The following is a 19,647-nucleotide window of genomic DNA, read 5'->3' on the forward strand; positions in this document are numbered from 1 at the left end:
CCCATTTGCTGGTCTCCGATAGGAGTCCAAGATGGTGGATCCGCGCTGCGTTAGCTGGTAGGGGATCTCTGCATGAATCTCTCCTCGCTCTCCGTTCTGTTTCAGTATTCTCACTCCATTTGGTGCTCGGCTGAGTTCTTTATCTCTTCATTTGATGTTCTAGGGTTTCAGGTATGTTGCATTCTCTGTTTCGCTTAGTTTTTCGGATCTTTGCTGTGGAGGGACGGCGTGGTGCTTCTGCCTAGAGCGCCATCTTGCCGGAACTTATTTTATCTTTTTGTGCTGTTGTAAATAAGGACTTTTCTTAAAGGAACACTATATGGCTACGTATTTGTGTGTGTGTGTGTGCGTGCGTGTGGTATCCATTTATTTACTGTCTTCTCTTATTTGAAATAATGTTTAGTCAATTTGCTTGGGTTTTTCACATATTAAATTATGTCAGCTGCAAACAATGATACTTTTACCTCTACCTTTTCAATTTTTATACCTATTAATTCTTGTTCTTATCTAGTTGCATTGACTGGTGCTGCCAAAACAATGTTAAATAATGTCATTGATAGTGTATATTCTTTTCTCATTTTGAACTTTAACAAGAGTGATTCTGTTAGGTTGAACCATATGAAATTGTCATTTTTACAAGTCAAAAATAGTCAAATATTGGCAATTTCATATTGTTCAATCTAATGGTATTTCCCCATACAGCATGATAAAAATTTTTAAACACAAACATACAAGATATTAAGGAAGAATCCATCTCTTTCTGTTTTATTTATTCATTCAACAAAGATTTACTACACTCCTGCTATGTGTCAGTTATTCTTCTACTACGTGATAATATAGAAATTATTGTGGATATTATATTTTAGCAGGCAGCGACCAACCAACCTGTTGCTATTGAGTCGATTCTGATTCATGGCTACCCCGTGTGTTACGGAGTAGAACCGCTCCATAGGGTTTTCTTGGCTGTAACCTTTAAAAATCCATAGTGTTAGATGCTAGTAAGTGCTAAGAAGAAAGCTAAAATAGGGAGAAGAGGACATAGAATATCCAAAGGGAGGAAAGGTTGCTATGTTAGATATGATGGTCAGAGTAGAACTCTGCTAAAGTTATATTTGACCTGAATGAAAATGAGGGAGCAAGCCATGCAGATATCCAGGGGAAGAAGAGCTCATGCAAAGAAAACACCATGTTAAAAGGCCAGAAGCACGTCCATCAGGAATAGATGCTAAATTTTATTGAATTCCTTCATTGTATCTCAGTAGGAGTGATCATATGATTTTTCTACTTTGACCAATGAATATGATGAATTATATTACTGAATTTCCTGATACTGAATTATTCTTGCATTTTTTGTATGACCTTCACATGGTTGTGATGTAATCTTTGTCAAGTGTTAGCCTGGCCTCATAAAAAGTTTTGTATGCTTTTTTTCTCTATATATACCCTTAGACTGTTTGCATACCATTAAATTTATCTACTTTGTAAAGATTTGCTAGAATTCACATGTGAAACTATCAAAGCCTGGTGCTTTTATGGAGTGAAGAGTGAATGTAATTCCTTACTAACCTTTTGCTCTCTTTCCCGTTCCCTCATGGTAAATAGTCTATTTGGATTTTCTGACTCTTCTAACGCTAATTGGTAATTAATATTTTCATAGACTTAATTGCAGCTGAAAGTATTTTTGCTGATTTTGTGACCATTCCCTGAAGATATTTTTCTGTATTGTAGGCAATTTAGTTGTAATTAAATAATGTGCTAGTTTAATAGCAACTCTTCAAAGCAGGTAGAACATATATGGTTATATCCTCTCCTTACATGTGAGGAGACTGAAGCCTAGAGACTTGCAATTAACAGCGACTGAAAATAGAACTAGCAGTCAGTTCTCGATTCTTAATCTAATGAGCTTTCCAGAGACTGTGCTCTCTCTTAATATACGCCTTTCTGCTGCTGCGTTTTGTTTCCATCTCTTTCCTTCTACCCGATTTTGTCACCTTACATTTACTGCATGCTAAGTTCATGGCAGTGTCTGTCTGTGGCATGTAATTTGTTAGCCAGAATTGCTGTGCTATTTCTCCTTGTTCACCTGCTAGAGTATACTGTTTACCGCCAACTGGCACAGTGTTTGAAGGGAAGCTAATATTTAATAGGATCTTTTCATAAAGGTCACTGTAATTGAGAATGTGTGTCTGGTTTTTCTTCACTGCAACTGGCTTATGTCAGTGATGAAATGAAGATTTACTGTATCTTACTTTATCAGGGAAAAGCACAATTAGATATTACACAAATCTACCCGCCTGCATGTAACACAGACTCACCTTCATTCTCCAGTGATGATAATGAAGAGTCTTTGAACCCTTTATGTTCATTGACTGGGTATTTAAATTTCATTCCCGGCACTAGCAATGTAATAGTCATGAAAGTTTTAAAACACAGCAGGATCACAGAAGACTCTCATTCAGCTACAGGTGGACAGATTCATTTTCATGTTAAAAGATGTTGCGGAGGGAGGGGAAAAGGAATTGGCTGAGGAGTGGGCAGGATGTAGATCCAGAATGCTGTTAACTTATGCATCAGAAAGGGATAGATACGTGTGGGAGCCTGGACCCCAGCCAGCAGCCTGCCAGCTCTGTCAACCGTGGTCACTTTTCTTGCCAGATAAACTGCTATGATTGCTGGTTCGGTCAATTTCATTTTCCGTGTGCATGTCTTGTCTGATATAGAATACGTGGATGTGTGTGTGTGTGTGCATGTGCACGCATGTTAAAATATCATTCCCACCTATAAAGGATCCATTTAAAGTCATGGTGAGTTAGTAGGCAAGATTTAAAGAGGTCGCCCTGTAAGTGAAGTGAAGGTTTATATACTCTTTGTGCCAGGAAGAGACATAAACCAGTAAAGAGAAAAATGTAACTTTTTTCCTGAATTATATTTAGGTAACTGAATTCCCGTGTAGACATATGTCCACCATATTCCTGTGTAGATGCCAGTGTTTCTCAGAGTGGTTTGCGTGAACTGACTGGGGGAGGAGGGGTTTAAAAAAATGCAGATTTCTGGACTCTACCCTACACGAACTCAGTTAGATTTTGTGGTAGTGGGACTGGCAATCTGTATTTTAAGAAATGTCCCATGTGATTATTTTGCAGACTAAAGTTGGTAATAAGTACAAAAGTATTTAAAATAAACAAAAATTGATTCCTTCTTAAGAAAATTCAAACTTACAGAATAAATTATAGAGATTCATACTAAAAAAAAAATAGATTTACATAACGAAATAATTTCTTGTAGGAGTTTTTTAAAACTAGGAAATTGATATTTTGTATATAATATATAAGTTGTTTTATCAAATGTATTATACATACAACATTTTTGAATATGCCTATTTTATGAAGTAATATTTTAATTAAATTTATTCTATTCCAGGCTTGTTTAAAAAAGAAGTGTGTGTATGTAGTATTATTATCCCTGTTTTACAGATGAGTAAACAGACTTGTAACTAGCCACACAGGTAGCAGGTCACAGAGTTGGGATTTGAACACAGGTAGTCTGGCTTCAGGGTTAAGCTAGGCTTTTAACCCTTACAATGTACTTCTTCTCATCACAAAACAACTGAGAGTAGCTATTAGAAGAGTTAAGTAGTAGTGAATCTGAAAAGATTATTGTGTGAGCTAGCATGACATAGCAGAAGGAACATGAGACTAAGAATCAGAAGTCTTAGGGTTTAGTTCCGGCTCTGCTACTACCTTCACTGAGTCTCCTTACCTCCGCTGAGATTATTTCTCCATGGATGAAGTAAGGGGGCAGGGCTACACCAACACCTAGCTTCCATGTTTTTGAATAGAAGTTGTGGCATACAGTCACCTCCTTTATAAATGTGAGCTTAGAGAGGGCGTTGGTGGTATCTGGGCTGCCCTAGGCCTGTGTGGTTTTCTAAAGTTTTATCATTTAACTTATTCACCCACTTGATGATCAGGTGGCTACTGGGAATTTTATAGGGTTTTTCTTTTTCTTTCTCACTGTCTCGTTCCACAATTTCCACAGGTTTCATATATGTCCTTTTCTCCACCCTCACCCGGTCTTTGAACTTTCACATGTACCATTATGAGTTGAAATGCCTTGTTTATGAGTCTGATATGTGTTTATCTATTTTCCAAAATATTATGCATTCATTTCCTGAAGAAAATAGGAAATTCGTTATCTAGAAATATCTTATTGCCTCTCCTTATGAATCCTTTATATTTAAAAAAAAAAAAAAAACATCTTTGATTAGCTCTTTCCCCAGAAAGAAGGGACCATTTCAAGTGGAATCTTTTGCTCAAGCCCTTTATTTAATCTTAATAATTCTGCAATTGTCATGACTGGGTCAGAGTTTCATCTGGGCCTTATTCATTCTAACATTCGTTCTAACAGGGTTAACAGGCATGTCAGATTATCAAGTCATGGCTATAATTGACTTTGGCTTTGAGGTTTTCCTTCATAATAAACAATGGGCCCTGAGCCAAAAAAGCTTGTAGTTTATACTCACGTACTGATGACTAAATAATACAAGTGATTTCCACTCATACTCATTCTATTACCCTACCCTAGAGCTGGCCTTATGCTAAATCATATCAGAAGCATATCCGTAATTAAAAAGAATTTGACCTGTGGACTTTCCATTGCAGCTGAAACCATTTTGATGACTTCACTATGGCCTGAGAGCTAGAGGAAGACTTCAGAAGACATAAGTCAAAGCTTAGTCAGAAGAGAAGGGACAGTCCTACAAACACTTTAAATCTCTTGCACAAACAATGCACCTCAAAAATACTCTGTTAGAAGATTGCAGGAAGGATCTTTATTCTTTACTGGCTATTCTACACAAAATTCTGTAGATAGAAATAACAAAGGTAGAGCTTGGTTTCTGTTGGGTTTCTTTCATTTTTATGTACACAGTTGCTGGAAAAGACTCACTTTGAGCAAATAAACTTAAGAACTCAAGTTAAAAAAAAGAAGTTCAAAGGAGAAAATTAATGAGCACAAAGCTATCAGCTAATCAGGATTTATGAATTTGAGACAGACATTTGCTTAAATTTTTATATTTGCTTCATGAAATTATATAAACTCTTAGCAAATACAGAATTTATTGAAGTAAAAACAAAATAAAACAAAAAACCCTTCAGCCTTCCTCTGGTTAGTTTATTTGATGGTTAGCAGCAGTAACTATGCTGACATCTGACCTGCTCTCCTTTTCTTGGTGACTCTAGTAGCCAAATTGGTATATATAAGTCAGTTGAAGAATGTTTACTGTTCCCACTTAATCAAACTGGAAAACACAAGTAGTTTCATATCAGCTCCCTATAAGCTTGGGTTTTAATAAATTAACCCTTTGAAAAATGGGCAAGTATGGGCCACAATCCAGTAAAAGAAATATTCTGGAGAGAGCTGATTTCAATAAGACGGATATTTTACTGCTTCTCCAGTGAGGCTTACCTTATCCCCACTAACTTGTTGGGCACCCAGAGTGATTTTACATTTGGCTGAATGGAATGTTCCCCTGACCTCTTTTTTCCTTCGAGGAGATCCCTTTATGGGCTTTATGTTTGAGCAAGGAATAATAGATCTGCTATGAGGCTGTAAGTTTGAGTTGATAACTGTCTGCCTCTTGAGAAATGAGGTATAGAATGCTAGAGGAATGGGTAGGTAATGGAAATGCCTTCTTGAAGCCGTAGACTATATTTCTTGCACATTATTTGTGTATTTCCTGAGTTGCCACCATTTCCTCGGTGTCCATTTGGTTTGATTTGTTCTAGTCCTCTGATGGAAGCACCCAAGACAACCCATGTTAAGATCAGTGTACAAATTCTGTTTCTTCAGACAGCCCAGAATAGAATCCATTTTTGTGCCAGTGATGATGTTAATAGAGACTTAGAAGGTTTTGTTTGTTTCCTGTTGGCTTTAAAAGCAGGAATTTCCAGACCCACTTTTAAGTGTTTTCAAAATTCAGTAATGTTTTCTCTTTTTGCAAGTGTCATTTTATTCCTGCTTTTCATTGTTGATTTATTTTCATAGTAGTTTTCTATGCCAAGGACAAATTAGGCCATCCCCCAGGGAAGAAATCCTCTGCTGGAGTTGCCTAATCATCTCTGTTCCTTGTTGTCTTAATAAAGTGGTGACTAAAGAAACCTGTTTAAAATGCCCTAGATGATCCTGAATTGAATTAAAAAAAAAAAAAAAAAAAAAAAACTTTCCCATATGTGGATTTCCAAAATTCTTCTAAAGAATACCTGCTGGAAATAAATTCAAAGATAAAAATTGCTGAAAAGGAAGAATAGCTGCAACATTTAAAGCTGTGACTCTCTCACTCTACTCCTACAAAACACTGGCATCCCCTAGGCTGGATGAGATGTTCAATGTGCTAAAATTGAATAATCCTTTTTGAGAAACCTGGTCTTTATTTAGCTAACAGCATACAGCTCTTATTGAAGGCTGTGTACTATGTGTAAGAATTTTAGTTTTGGGGACAGGATGGATTGGATTGAGGGAAATTTTCTTCTGTGGGCCAAATTTCCCTTCCCCTCCCCATCCCTAATCCATAAGAATTAAAGACTACTCTTCAAAGGGTATAGGAATCCCTGGGTGGCATAAACACTTAAGCACTGGGCTACTGACAGAAAGGTTGGCAGTTTGACCTACCCAGAGTGCCTCAGAAGAAAAGCCTGGCAATCTGCTTCTGAAAGGTCACAGCCATGAAACCCTAAGGAGGGCAGTTCTACACTGAAAATACGTGGGGTTGCCATGAGTCAGAATTGAGTCTACAGCAACTGGTTTGGTTTTTGGTTCCTTTAAAAGGGTGAGCCTGTGCGTGCAGCTCCAACTTCATTCACTCACCAAGTCTTCAGTAGCATCATACAGGGCCAACTTTTCTAGATATGAGAAATATTTTCCCACAGTTGTAAAAGTTTATGTTAAGAAGACAGATTCTTTAGTATATGCAACCCTGCTTTTCTCACTCTGTTTCTCAGTCTAGGGGAGGGATGGGGCTCTCAGCAGGTACTTTTCATAGAGTGGTCCACAAACCAGCACTGATGAGCTAAGTGTAGAAACTGAGAGGAAGCGCTTAGAAAATTTTATAGCAATTGGTTATATTGATTGAATCTAATAAAATAATTTGGCTTTGTATTTTGTAATCTTTTAAATTATATTTTTCCAGTAATACAATATTTGTCCACAAAAGATTGAAAATTAGAAAACAAAGACGGGTCCTGCTCCACAGACGGTTTGAAAGCACTGCTCCAGGCACAACCCTAGGTTGAGGCTATGGCCACCTCTAAGATATCTCCCTTTTATCCTAGACAGAGGGCTCATTCTTCCTTATTTCAAAGCCCAAGAGCCAAGTTCTCACACTTAATTATTCTGTACCTGGCCAACCTAGCTCAATTATGGCGATCTTTTTCCAGTAGTCAGACAAGATAAAGTTTATGGATAGAATTGTCCCCATTTTAGATGTTACTCCTCAAGTTTTAATAAAACATAAAATATTTTTTGATGTAACTGCTTGTCTGCTAGGTATAACAGCTGACAAAATGAAAGAACAAGTGGTAAACAAGTATTGCTGGGAAAATTTGGACACTGGTTTATGTCTTAATTTCAGCAATTTGGAGAAGCTAGGGGCTATGATTTGATACTGCATACACATATGGCCATTTTGCTGACAACATTGTTCTTAGTTCAAAAAGTGGAATTTAAAATAAATGTCATGAAGTTTTGCAAAGAAGACCATGATGTTCAGGTGTTCCACCTCCCAAACAACTTGAGATCCCCTAAATTAGAATACCTGCTGAAGGCAAAGAAAACTGTTGTGGTCTGCTCATTGGAAGTGACAATCTAAGTGAGTCTGATACAAAAATCTGCATTTGATGTTAGGGAGGAAAAAGGTGTCTCCCCTGGGGGTGCAGTGGTTAAGAGCTCAGCTGCTAACCAACAGGTCAGCAGTTGGAATCCACCAGCCGCTCCTTGGAAACCCTGTGGAGCAGTTCTACTCTATCCTATAGGGTCACTATCAGTCGGAATGGACTCAACAGCAATGGGTTGGTTTTTTTTTTTTAGAGGATGCTATTTTTTTGTTGTTGTTGTACTTTAGGTGAAGGTTTACACAACAAATAGTTTCTCATTAATCAGTCAGTACATGTGTTGTTTTATGATATTGGTTAACAATCCCACGACATGTCAACACGCTCCCTTCTAGACCTTTTTTTTTTTTGGTGAAAATATACATAGCCAAAGATACACCATTTCAGAAATTTCTACATGCACAATCCAGTGACATTAAAAAAATTACGTTCTTCCAGTTGTGCTGCTATTGTCACTTTAGATGGTTTACAGAACAAAATAGTTTCTCATTAAACAGTTAGTACACATGTTACCCTGTGACAGTGGTTAACAACCCCACTACATGTCAACACTGTCCTTACTCAACCTTGGGTTCCCTATCAACAGCTTTCCTGTCCCCTTCTGCCTTCTAGTCCTTGTCCCTGGACTGCTGTGCCTCATTAGTCCCGCTTTGTTTTATGGGGCTGTCCAATCCCCGGCTGAATGGTGAACCTTGGAAGTGACTTCACCACTGAGCTATGAGTGTCCAGGGGCCATACTCTCAGGGTTTCTTCAGTCTCTTTCAGACCAGTAAATCTGGTCTTTTTTTTGTGAGTTAGAATTTTGTTCTACATCCTTCTCCAGCTCTGTCCAGAACCCTCTGTTGTGATCCCGGTCAGAGCAGTCACTGGTGGTAGCCGGGCACCATCTAACTGTACTGGACTCAGTCTGGTGGAGGCCTTGGTAGCTGTGGACCATTAGTCCTTTGGACTAATCTTTACCTTGTATCCTGTTCTCTTCACTCTCCCTTGCTCCCGAAGGGGTAAGACCAGTGGAGTATCTTAGATGGCTGCTCATAGGCTTTTAAGACCGCAGACGCTACTCACCAAGGTAGAATGTAGAACATTGTCTTTATAAACTGTGTTATGCCAATTGAGCTAGATGTTTGCGAGGGGGTTTTTTTGAGCTTTGAAAAATTAGTATTTCTCTCTCTCTCTTTTTGGCTTGGTTGCTAGGAAGTTCAGTGCTAAGTTTTTGTTGTTGTTTGTGTTATTGTCACATTTAAAATATATATTTTTTAATTTTTTAATTTTATTATGGTAAAACATAAGTAACACAAAATTTACTATTTTAACCATTTTTAAGTGTACGGTTCAGTGACATTAATTACATTTACTATGTTGTCCTACCATCAATACTATTTATTTCCAAAAGTTTTTCATCACCCCCAAACAGAAATTAGTACCCCTTAAGCAGTAACTTCCCATTCTCCCCTTCTCCTGCCCGAATAACTGCTAATCTACTTTTGTCTGTAGGCATTTGCCTATTCTAGATATTTCATATAAGTAGGATCATAAAATATTTGTTCTTTTGTGTTGGCTTATTTCACTTGGCATAATGTTTTCAAGGCTCATCCATATGTAGCATGTATCAGAACTTAATTTCCCTTTATGACTGAATAATATGCCACATTTTGTCTATCCATTCGTCTGTTGATGGACACTTAGGTTTTTTCCACCTTTCACCTATTACGAATAATGCTGCATGCAATGAACATTGGTATATAAGTATCTGCTTGAGTCCCTGTTACAAATTTTTTGAGTATTTACCTAGGAGTGGAGTTGCTGTGTCATATGGTAATTCGGTGTTTACCTTTTTTAGGAACTGCCAAACTGTTTGCCACAGTGACTGTACCATTTTACAGTCCTACTAGTAATGGATTATGGTTCCAGTTTCTCCACATCCTCTTCAGCACTTACTGTTTTCCATTTTTCTGATAATAGTCATCCTAGTGGGTGTGAAATGGTATCTCATTGTAGTTTTGATTTGCGTTTCCCTAAATGAGTAATGAGTATCTTTTTATGTGCTTTTTGGCCATTTGCGTATCTTTTTTGGAGAAATGTCATCAAATCCTTTGTCCATTTTTTGACTGGTTTGTTTGTCTTTTTGTTGTTGAGTTGTAGGAGTTCTGTGCATATTCTGGATATTAACCCTTATAAAACCTACGGCTTCAAATATCTTCTCTCATTCTGTAGGTTCTCTCTTCACTTTCTTGATAAAGTCCTTTGATGCACAAAAGTTTTTAATTTTGATGAAATCCAATTTGTCTATTTTTTTCTTTTGTTGCTAACACTTTTGGTGTCATATCTAAGAATCCATTGTCAAAAACAAGATCTTAAAGCTTTACTCCTGTTTTCTTCTAAGAGTTTTATGGTTTTAGCTCTTATATTTAGGTCACTGATTCATTTTGAGTTAATTTTCATATATGGTATATAATCCTTTTGGATTCAATTTTCTAGTATTTTGTTGAGGATTTTTACATGTGAGTTTTCATAAAGAATATTGATGTGTCATATCTTCTTTGTGATATCTTTATCTGGCTTTGGTATTAGGGTAATGTTGGCCTCCAGAATGAGTTAAGAAATGTTCATTTCTCTTGTATTTTTTGGAAGAGTTTCAGAAGGATTGGTGTTAACTCTTCTTTAAATGACTGATAGAATTCATTCAGTCTAGTCCTCGACTTTTCTCTGTTGGGAGGTTTTTGGTTACTGATTCAGTCTCTTTACTTGCTATAAGTCTGTTGAGATGTTCTGTTTTTTCTTGAGCCAGTTTAGGTAGTTTATTTCTAGGAATTTGTTTATTTCATCTAGGTTATCTAATTTGTTGGCAAACAATTGTTCATAGCATTTTCTTATAATTTTTTATTTCTGTAAGGTTGGTAGTAATTTCCCCACTCTCATTTCTGATTTTAGTTATGTGCATCATCTCTCTTTTTTTCTTTGACAGTTTAGCTAAAGGTTTGTTGATTTTATTGATCTTTTCAAAGAACTAACTTTTGGTTTTGTTAATTCTCTCTGTTGTTTTTCTGTTCTCTACTTCATTTAACTTTAATCTTTGTTTTTTTTTCCTTCCTTCTGGTAGCTTTGGGCTTAGTTTACTCTTCTTTTTATAGTTTGTCAAGGTGGCAAGGTAGGCTATTGATTTGAGATCTATCTTTTTTAAAGTAGGTATTTACCACTATAAACTTCCTTGTGAGCACTGCCTTCCTGCATCCCATAAGTTTTCATATGTTGTGTTTTTCTCTCATTTGTTGCTAAGTATTTTCTAATTTCCCTTGTGATTTCTTCTTTGATCTTTGGTTGTTTAATTTCCACATTTGTGAAATTTCCAGTTTCCTTCTGTTATTGATACCTAGTTCATTCCATTGTGGTTGGAGAAGATACTTTGATTTCAGTCTTTTAAAATTTACGAAGACTTGTTTTGTGACCCAATATGTGGTCTACCCTAGAAAATGATCCATGTGCACTAGAGAAGTATATGTAATTCTGCTGTTATTGAATGGAGTATTCTATATATGTCTTGTTAGGTCTAGTTGGTTTTATAATCTTGCTCAAGTCCTTTGCTTCCTTATTGATCTTCTATGCAGATGTTCTGTCTACCTTTAAAAGTGGTTTATTGATGTTTCCGGGTATTATTATAGAATTGTTTATTTACCCCTTTAATTCTGTCAATGTTGGTGTCTTATATTTTGGAGCACTCTTGTTAGTTGAATGCTGTTGTTGTTAGGTGCCATCGAGTTAGTTCTGACTCATAGTAACCCTGTGTACAACAGAGTAAAACACTCCCTGGTCTTACGCTGTCCTCACAATCGTTTCTATGCTTGAGCCCATTGTTGCAGCTACTATGCCAGTCTATCTCATTGAGGGTCTTCCTGTTTTTCGCTGACCCTCTACTTTACCAAGCATGATGTCCTTCTCTAGGGACTGGACTTCCAAAGTATGTGAGATGCAGTCTTGCCATCCTCGCTTCTAAGGAGCATTCTGGCTGTACTTCTTCCAAGACAGATTTGTTCCTTCTTCTGGCAGTCTGTGATATATTCAGTATCCTTTGCCAACACCATAATTCAAAGGCTTTAGTTCTCCATCAGTCTTCCTGATTCATTGTCCAGCTTTTCCATGCATATGAGGTGATTGAAAATACCTGTCTTGGATCAGGTGTACCTTAGTCCTTGAGACGACATCGTTGCTTTTTAAGACTTAAAAGAGGTCTTTTACAGCAAATTTGCCCAGTGCAATATACCTCGTTTGATTTCTTGACTGTTGCTTCCATGGGCATTGATTTTGGATCCAAGTCAAATGAGATCCTTGATAACTTCAATATTTTCTCCGTTTATCATGATGTTGCTTATTGGTCCAGTTGTAAGGATTTTTGCTTTCTTTATGTGGGGTGTAATCCAAACAGAAGGCTGTAGTCTTTGATCTTCATCAGTAAGCGTTTCAAATCCTCTTCGCTTTCGGCAAGCAAGATTGCGTCATTGGCATATTACAGGTTGTTAATGAGTCTTCCTTCAGTTGTGATGCTGCGTTCTTCATATAGTCCAGCTCCTCAGATTATTTGCTTATCATACGGATTGAATAAGAATGGTGAAAAGATACAACCATGATGCACACTTTTCTTGATTTTAACCACACGGTGTCCCCTTGTTCTGTTCAACTGACTGCCTCTTGGTCTATGTACAGGTTTCCGCATAAGCACAGTTAAGTGTTCTAGAATTCTCATTCTCCGCAATGTTGCCCATAATTTGTTATGATCCACACAGTTGAATGCCTTTGCATAGTCAGTAAAACACAGGTAAACATCTTTGTGGTATTCTCTGCTTTCAGCCAAGATCCATCTGATATCAGCAGTGATATCCTTCGTTCCACATCCTCTTCTGAATCCGGCTTGAATTTCTGGAAGTACCCTGTCAATGTACTACTGCAACCATTTTTGAATTATTTTCAGCAGTATTTTACTTGTGTATGATATTAATGCTATTGTTTGATAATTTCTGCGTTCTGTTGGATCACTTTTCTTTGGAATGGACACAAATATGGATCTCTTCCAGTCCGTTGGCCAGGTAGCTGTCTTCTGAATTTCTTGGCATAGACGAATGAGCCTTCCAGTGTTGCATCTGTTTGTTGAAACATCTCAGTTGGTATTCTGTCAATTCCTGGAGCCTTGCTTTTTGCCAGTACCTTCAGTGAAGCTTGGACTTCTTCCTTCAGTACAATCGGTTCTTGATCATATACTGAAGTGGTTGAACATCGACCAATTCTTTTTGGTACAGGGACTCTGTGTATTCCTTCCATCTTCTTTTGATCCTTCCTGTGTCGTTCAGTATTTTTCCCATACCAAACCCGTTGCCATCAAGTCGGTTCTGACTCATAGTGATCCCATAGGACAGAGTAGAACTGCCCCATAGGATTTCCAGGGAGTGGCTGGTGGATTTGAACTGCCAACCTTTTGGTTAACAGCTGAGCTCTTAACCACTGCGTCCCATAGAATCCTTTAAAATTGCAGCTGAATACTTGGATTTTTTCTTTAGTTCTTTCAGTTTAAGAAATGCCAAGCATGCTCTTCCCTTTAGATTTTCTAACTCCAGGTCTTTGCACATTTCTTTATAATACTCTACTTTGTCTTCTTGAGCTGCCCTTTGAAATCTTCTGTTCAGCTCTTTTACTTCATCATTTCTTCCATTCACTTTAGCTACTCTACATTCAAGAGCAAGTTTCAGAGTCTCTTCTGACATCCATTTTGGTCTTTTCTTTCTTTCCTGTCTTTTTAACTACCTTTTTCTTTCTTCATGTATGATGTCCTTGATGTCATCCCAAAACTCATCTAGTCTTGGGGCATTAGTGTTCAGTGCATCAAATCTATTCTTGATACGGTCTCTAAATTAAGGTGGTATATATTCAGAGTCGTACTTCGGCTCTCTAATTTTTTTCACCTTCAACTTGAACTTGCATATGAGCAATTGATGATCTGTTCCACAGTCAGCCCCTGGCCTTGTTCTGAACTGATGATATTTCCACAGATGTAGTACATTTGAATCCTGTGTATTCCATCCAGCAAGGTCCATGTGTTTAGTTGCCATTTATGTTGTTGAAAAAGGTATTTGCAGAGAACAAGTCGTTGGTCTTGCAGAATTCTATCTTGTGATCTCTGGCATCATTTCTATCACCAAGGCCATATTTTTCAACTACAAATCCTTCTTTCTTTGTTTCCAGCTTTCACATTCCAAGCACCAGTAATTATCAGTGCATCTTAATTGCATGTTTGATCAATTTCAGACTGCAGAAGTTGGTAAAAATCTTCAGTTTCTTCATCTTTGGCCTTAGTGGTTGGTACATAAATTTGAATAGTAGTCATATTAACTGGTCTTCCTTGTAGGCATGTTGATATTATCCAATCACTGGCAGTGTTATACTTCAGGATAGATATTGAAATGTTCTTTTTGACAATGAATGCAACGCCATTCCTCTTCAGTTTGTCATTTCTGGCATACTAAACCATATGATTGTCCAATTCAAAATGGCCAATACCAATCCATTTCAGCATACTAATGCCTAGGACATTAATCTTTATGCATTCCATTTCATTTTTGATGACTTTGACCCTCAGCCCTACGTGAGCTCTGAGACAGGCCAAAGTGAGATGAGTACCTTACTTCCGTCCTACAGGCAGCCCCAGACAGGTTAGAACAGACACACACAGTAATTTGCAAATAAAATCTGCTCTGTTCCCTCTGGAGCCAGGCTCCGTCTCTGGAATGTGGGCTGCCACTGCTTTAAGATGGCAGTGCCCACCCGGGGAGAGAGTGGGGCACAGGTGAATAAAAAACCAAAACTCTCCTACCATTTATATGTTGCATTTTCCCTGATTCAGTGTTCATTTAGTTCCTGTAACCCTTTGACTGGTTTCCAGAATTCTGACAATGTTGATTCTGCCAGTTTCTGCTTGTTGTTTGTTTATTTGGTTGGTTTGGGTTTTTTTTTTTTTTTCTTCTTGTGTGTGTGTGTGTGTGTGTGTGTGTTTTGTGGGGGATGAGAGCATGCTGTTGTTTATGCCACCATCTTGCTCCAAACTCCCGTGCTGAGTTTTATGCTTAGTTACATACCTTTCATTCCTTGGTTCTTGACCTTCTTCTAGTTTGCTTTGTTCTGATTTTCTTTTTAAGTCAAATTTATTTTACATACAATAAAATACAAAATGCACCATTCAGGTGTATAGTTTGTTTTGAAAATGTGTATACCTATGTAATCACCACTGTATCAAGATTATAGAATATTTCCACCACTACCCCAGAAAAGTTTCCTCATGCCTTTTTTGCAATCATTTCTCACTTTCAACCTATTTTAAAATAATTCCATTGATTCTGTGCCCTTTAATGTTAGACATCCACCTTCTACAATTATTTTTGGAAGAAAGTAGAATATAAAAAAGTAACTACTTAAATGAAATAACGTTTTTGAGCTCCAGCTTTCTTCCTGTGATCTATCATTCAATTTCTTTATGTCCCAAAAAAGCAGCACTGCAACTTCCTGGTACTTAATCTCACTGCAACCAATATTAATGAGCTGGTGTCTTATGAAGCATTGCCAGATATCTTTGGAAGGCCATGTACTTTCTTACCTTAGAAATTAAATATCTATTTCAAAGGTATTTTTAAATAAGACAAGTTTGTTCCTGTATGGGTTTGTCCATACCTAAATGGTCAACATTCTTGCCAGAAGATGAAATATGTAAGAAGTACCAAATTGTCCTGTTGTAGCATGTTAAAGAGTCGATGGTCCTGCTTTCTAGTAACTCTGTAGCTCTGATGGCATATGAAAATCTGCAACTGCTTGTAGAAATTTTAGAGCTATGACCTGTTTGTAGATGTCATAACAGTGTCTTGAAGTGACAATAAGAAGTTTAACCATACTGGATTGTGTATGGGGATATCTTGGGCTCTAGGGGGTTGTGTGAGAGGAATTGTAACTAACTTACATGTAAGGAACTCTGGTACACTCATGTCAGAACATCAGCATGAATTATGGATGGTTTATACTTCTTCCCCATGATAATAAAGAAACAACAAGAAGTACTATAAGTGTTAACTCTGTTTTCCCTTTCCAAATAAATCATTGTTGTCATTATTTTTACCATTCTGAAAGAACCTTGATAATAATGAATTGAACTCTAAATTGAAGATATAAGCTTTAGCTTTGTATGTCATATAATCTTCAGATATTATGCTTTAATGTTTCTTCATAACGAGATAGAGCTGCTTTAGAAAGAAAATTAGCACTAGCACAACTAAAAATGGCATAAATTATAACCATATGACATTTTCTTGGATATATTTTCTGTGTGAATGGTGTGAAAAGGAATGTCATTGAGCCAGGTACGTTTACAAAGTACAGAAAGTCCTCATGTAAAGATTGCACGATGTACTATGTGGCAGTATTACCCACTGATACTCAGCCATGTATCCTGAAATGCTTGACATTTCATACATTCGTTAAAACCAAAAAACTAAACCCATTGCTGTCGGGTCGATTCCAACTCATAGCGACCCATAGGACAGAGTAAAACTAACTGCCCCATAGGGTTTCCAAGGAGGGGCTGGTGGATTTGAACTGCTGAACTTTTGGTTAGCAGCCATAGTTCTTAACTACTGCGCCACCAGGGCTCCATACATTGATTGGGGGTGGGGGAGCATATTATTTTGTCTTGTCTTTTTTTTTTGTTGGCACTGTGCAAATTACTGTATATGTTATGTATTATTTTAAACTCATTAGATAAGAAAACTACTAACTCAAACTCTCCTGTTTGTGTATACTATAATCACATCATTTATCTGGAAAACTTATGTCTAGGAACAACCAGATAAATATAAATCAAGGTCTTATAGATTCTTGCTTGGTGAATATAACTTGGCCTTCGGTTAGCCTGAGTTTGAGGTGGAGGGTGGTTATCGATGTGTGAGGTTCCAGTGAATTTGATGCATTTTTATTTTATTTAAGGAAAGGACAGCATCTGCCCCAGAGGGAAAACCTTTAGCAGAATCTTTGACTCTTTTCCTGCACAGTTAAATTTCCATTATTCTTTTTTTTCGCTAGAAGTTTGATGACTTATATCTAATAATTGAGATGTAATAATTGATTCCCCACATTTGCTCCACATGATGGAAAAAAACAAAGCCTAATATAATAAACACTTGGTGACTAAATTTTTCCTCCTCTTCTTTAACTTTTCTTTTAGGACTCAGCCTAAAACCATGTTTGCCCCAGTTGAATCTGATGATGAGGAAGCAAAGAATGAGCCAGAATGGAAAAAACGTAAAATTTGAAGAATCTCATTTGAGAGCTATTTGCATGAGGGGGAGGGATATGTGAGTTTTTTTTTTTTTTTTTTTTATTGTACTTCAGGTAAAGGCTTACAGGACAAATAGTTTCTCATGAAACAGTAGTACACATATGAAGTACTTTTTTTTTTTAGATGCTTGTGAATTAAAATACATTTTTTTAATTAACAGACTTTGTCCTGTATATTATTGAATCACTCAGAAGATTGGCTGGTAGCTACCTTCCACTAAAATAGTGCTTACATTTTCTTACCTACAGCTGATAAACTATATTACAACTAAACAAGAAACAGATTCTTAGCCTATTACCAAGTACTTTAGGTATTCGGAAACTTTATTCAACAGTTATTGGTCTTGTATAGATTCTTGTAACCTTATGGGGGGAAATGCATATTGAGATATACATCTGTCTTGAGCAACTCTAGGGAACATAATCTGGAAATAGACGTCAAAAAGTTTAATATTTCTGTATAATTTCACAGCAGTTGTTTACATGACTGTAAATAATTAGACTGAGTTCAAACTAAAAGCATTGCCATACTAGGAAAGAACATATATTTGATTATCCCTCAACAGCAGAATACAGTGGTTAGAACAGACTTTACAGTCAGACAAATGTGGTTCAAATCCTGGCTCTGCCCTTTACTCTCTGAGTCTCATTGGGTGAGTTATTTAACTTCTCCTTCAAGCCTCAGATGATAACAGTACCTCGTAGGTGTATTGTGAGGATTAAATGAGACACTCCTTGTAAAACATTTAGCACTGTACCGGGCACACAATAAATGCACAATAAATATTTGCTGTTTTAAAGTTGGGCTAATGATATCTTTGCCTGGTTTTTATCAGGATTAAATTAGAAAGATGTAGAAGTGCTTTGTAAATGTACAGAGCTATATAAGTAGAAGGCATTGAAAATAATTCCAAAAGGCCCTTGTGCTTTTATAACTAGAAAACTAAAACAGAAGTTGGCAGTTTATCCAAATTAATAATGAGTCAAGAGAATAAAATGCTGTGGACTGATTTCACATAGACATGGGTAGTTTTTGCATGTTAAATAGCCCCCCTTAGATAATTCGTGTCTTTTTGTACTCTTGCCTTCTGCCCTCCTCTCATTTGTTCTAGTGAATTAAATAATTATAAAAATGAATGATGTTCCAAAAAGTTCCTGGTTCTAAGGCTTCGTGTAAAAAAAAAAAAAAAAAAAAAAAAAGTCTTTTGTAATGCTACTCACAAGGCCTTCCTGCCTTTGCAGATTCTGAGGTGGCAGTGGCCGTTCTTCCATAGGTAGGTCCTAGAAATTTCATCCTTACGCAGTATTCTCTGTTTTTTTTCCCCCTCCTGCTCCTATCTCCACCCCATTCTCCTTCCCTTGGGACTTAGCTTGTAAGTAATAGGTTATAAGTGGAAGAACTGACGTTTGCTGAGTGCCTAATATATAACAGGTATTGTAGGCACTTGAATTATCTCATTTTATCCTCAAAAACTCTATGAGTAGGTAAAATTGCTAAACCCATTTCACAGATGAGGCAAAAGAGGTTCCAGATGTCAAGTAATCTGTCTGAGATCACAGCTAGAGAGGGCTGTGTGAAGGCCTGCAAGATCTCTAAATATCAGTAATTAATAAACTACTCCAAGTTTCCTATTCCTGTTGAAATATGCTTAATCCAAAATCAATTATAGACCAATATTTTGTTCCAGCTGCTTAAGATTTGTAAATTTATTGCTTCTTGGATAAAATTTACGAAAGCATCTCACAGTTTTCTCCATCTTAACATAAACATTGCACCATATGGAAATGTTCGTCTTGCACAGCCAGAAATTGCTGTGGAACTGGGAAGAATAAGAACTCGATCATAGTGGTTTTGGCGGAGTCTGCTATGATGTAAGGGGAGAGAAAGGCAAACTTAGCGTGAAGATGATTTTCTCATTTTTACCCACAACACAAGTGGGCCTTTTCATGTTTGAGATGCTCTATCTCACTCTAGAGAGTTTTATGATAAATTAGTTTTTCTGCAGAAGATAGGCACAACACTTAACCATAGGAATTTCAATCTCAATTTTGGTGAGGGAGGATTCCGAACTAGGATTGGACAAATAGTGGGTATTCATTTGACTCGTAGTCTCAGTGCTAAGTAACATCGCTAGTTGATTGTTCCACAGACTCTTACATTCCTCTTGCCCCTCAGGCCTCATTATCTTTCCCCATGTAACCTTGTATTTCCTCTCTTGGTCAACTACATTTCTAGTTGCTTAAATAAGGAACCTGGGAGTCATTATAATAATGATTTTTCCCTTACCCCCTGTCATGGATTGAATTGTGTCCCCCCAAAATATGTATCAACTTGGCTAGGCCATGATTCCCAGTATTGTGTGGTTTTCCACTATTTTGTGAACTGATGTGATTATCCTAT

At 37.1% G+C, this 19,647-nt stretch overlaps 1 protein-coding gene across 1 annotated transcript in view; it reads left to right on the forward strand.

The window, feature by feature from the left end:
- The window catches only part of WDR70 (WD repeat domain 70), a 335,096-nt gene extending 317,840 nt beyond the window's left edge, over positions 1-17,256 (forward strand). Inside the window, exon 18 of the mRNA XM_004387889.2 lies at positions 17,134-17,256. Within this exon, the coding sequence (XP_004387946.1) occupies positions 17,134-17,221 (88 nt within the window). The 3' untranslated portion in view covers positions 17,222-17,256. The remainder of the gene's footprint in view (positions 1-17,133) is intronic.
- The last annotated feature ends 2,391 nt before the right edge of the window (positions 17,257-19,647 follow it).

This window comes from Trichechus manatus, unplaced genomic scaffold, assembly GCF_000243295.1.
Source record: "Trichechus manatus latirostris isolate Lorelei unplaced genomic scaffold, TriManLat1.0 scaffold00197, whole genome shotgun sequence".
NCBI lineage: Eukaryota > Metazoa > Chordata > Mammalia > Sirenia > Trichechidae > Trichechus > Trichechus manatus.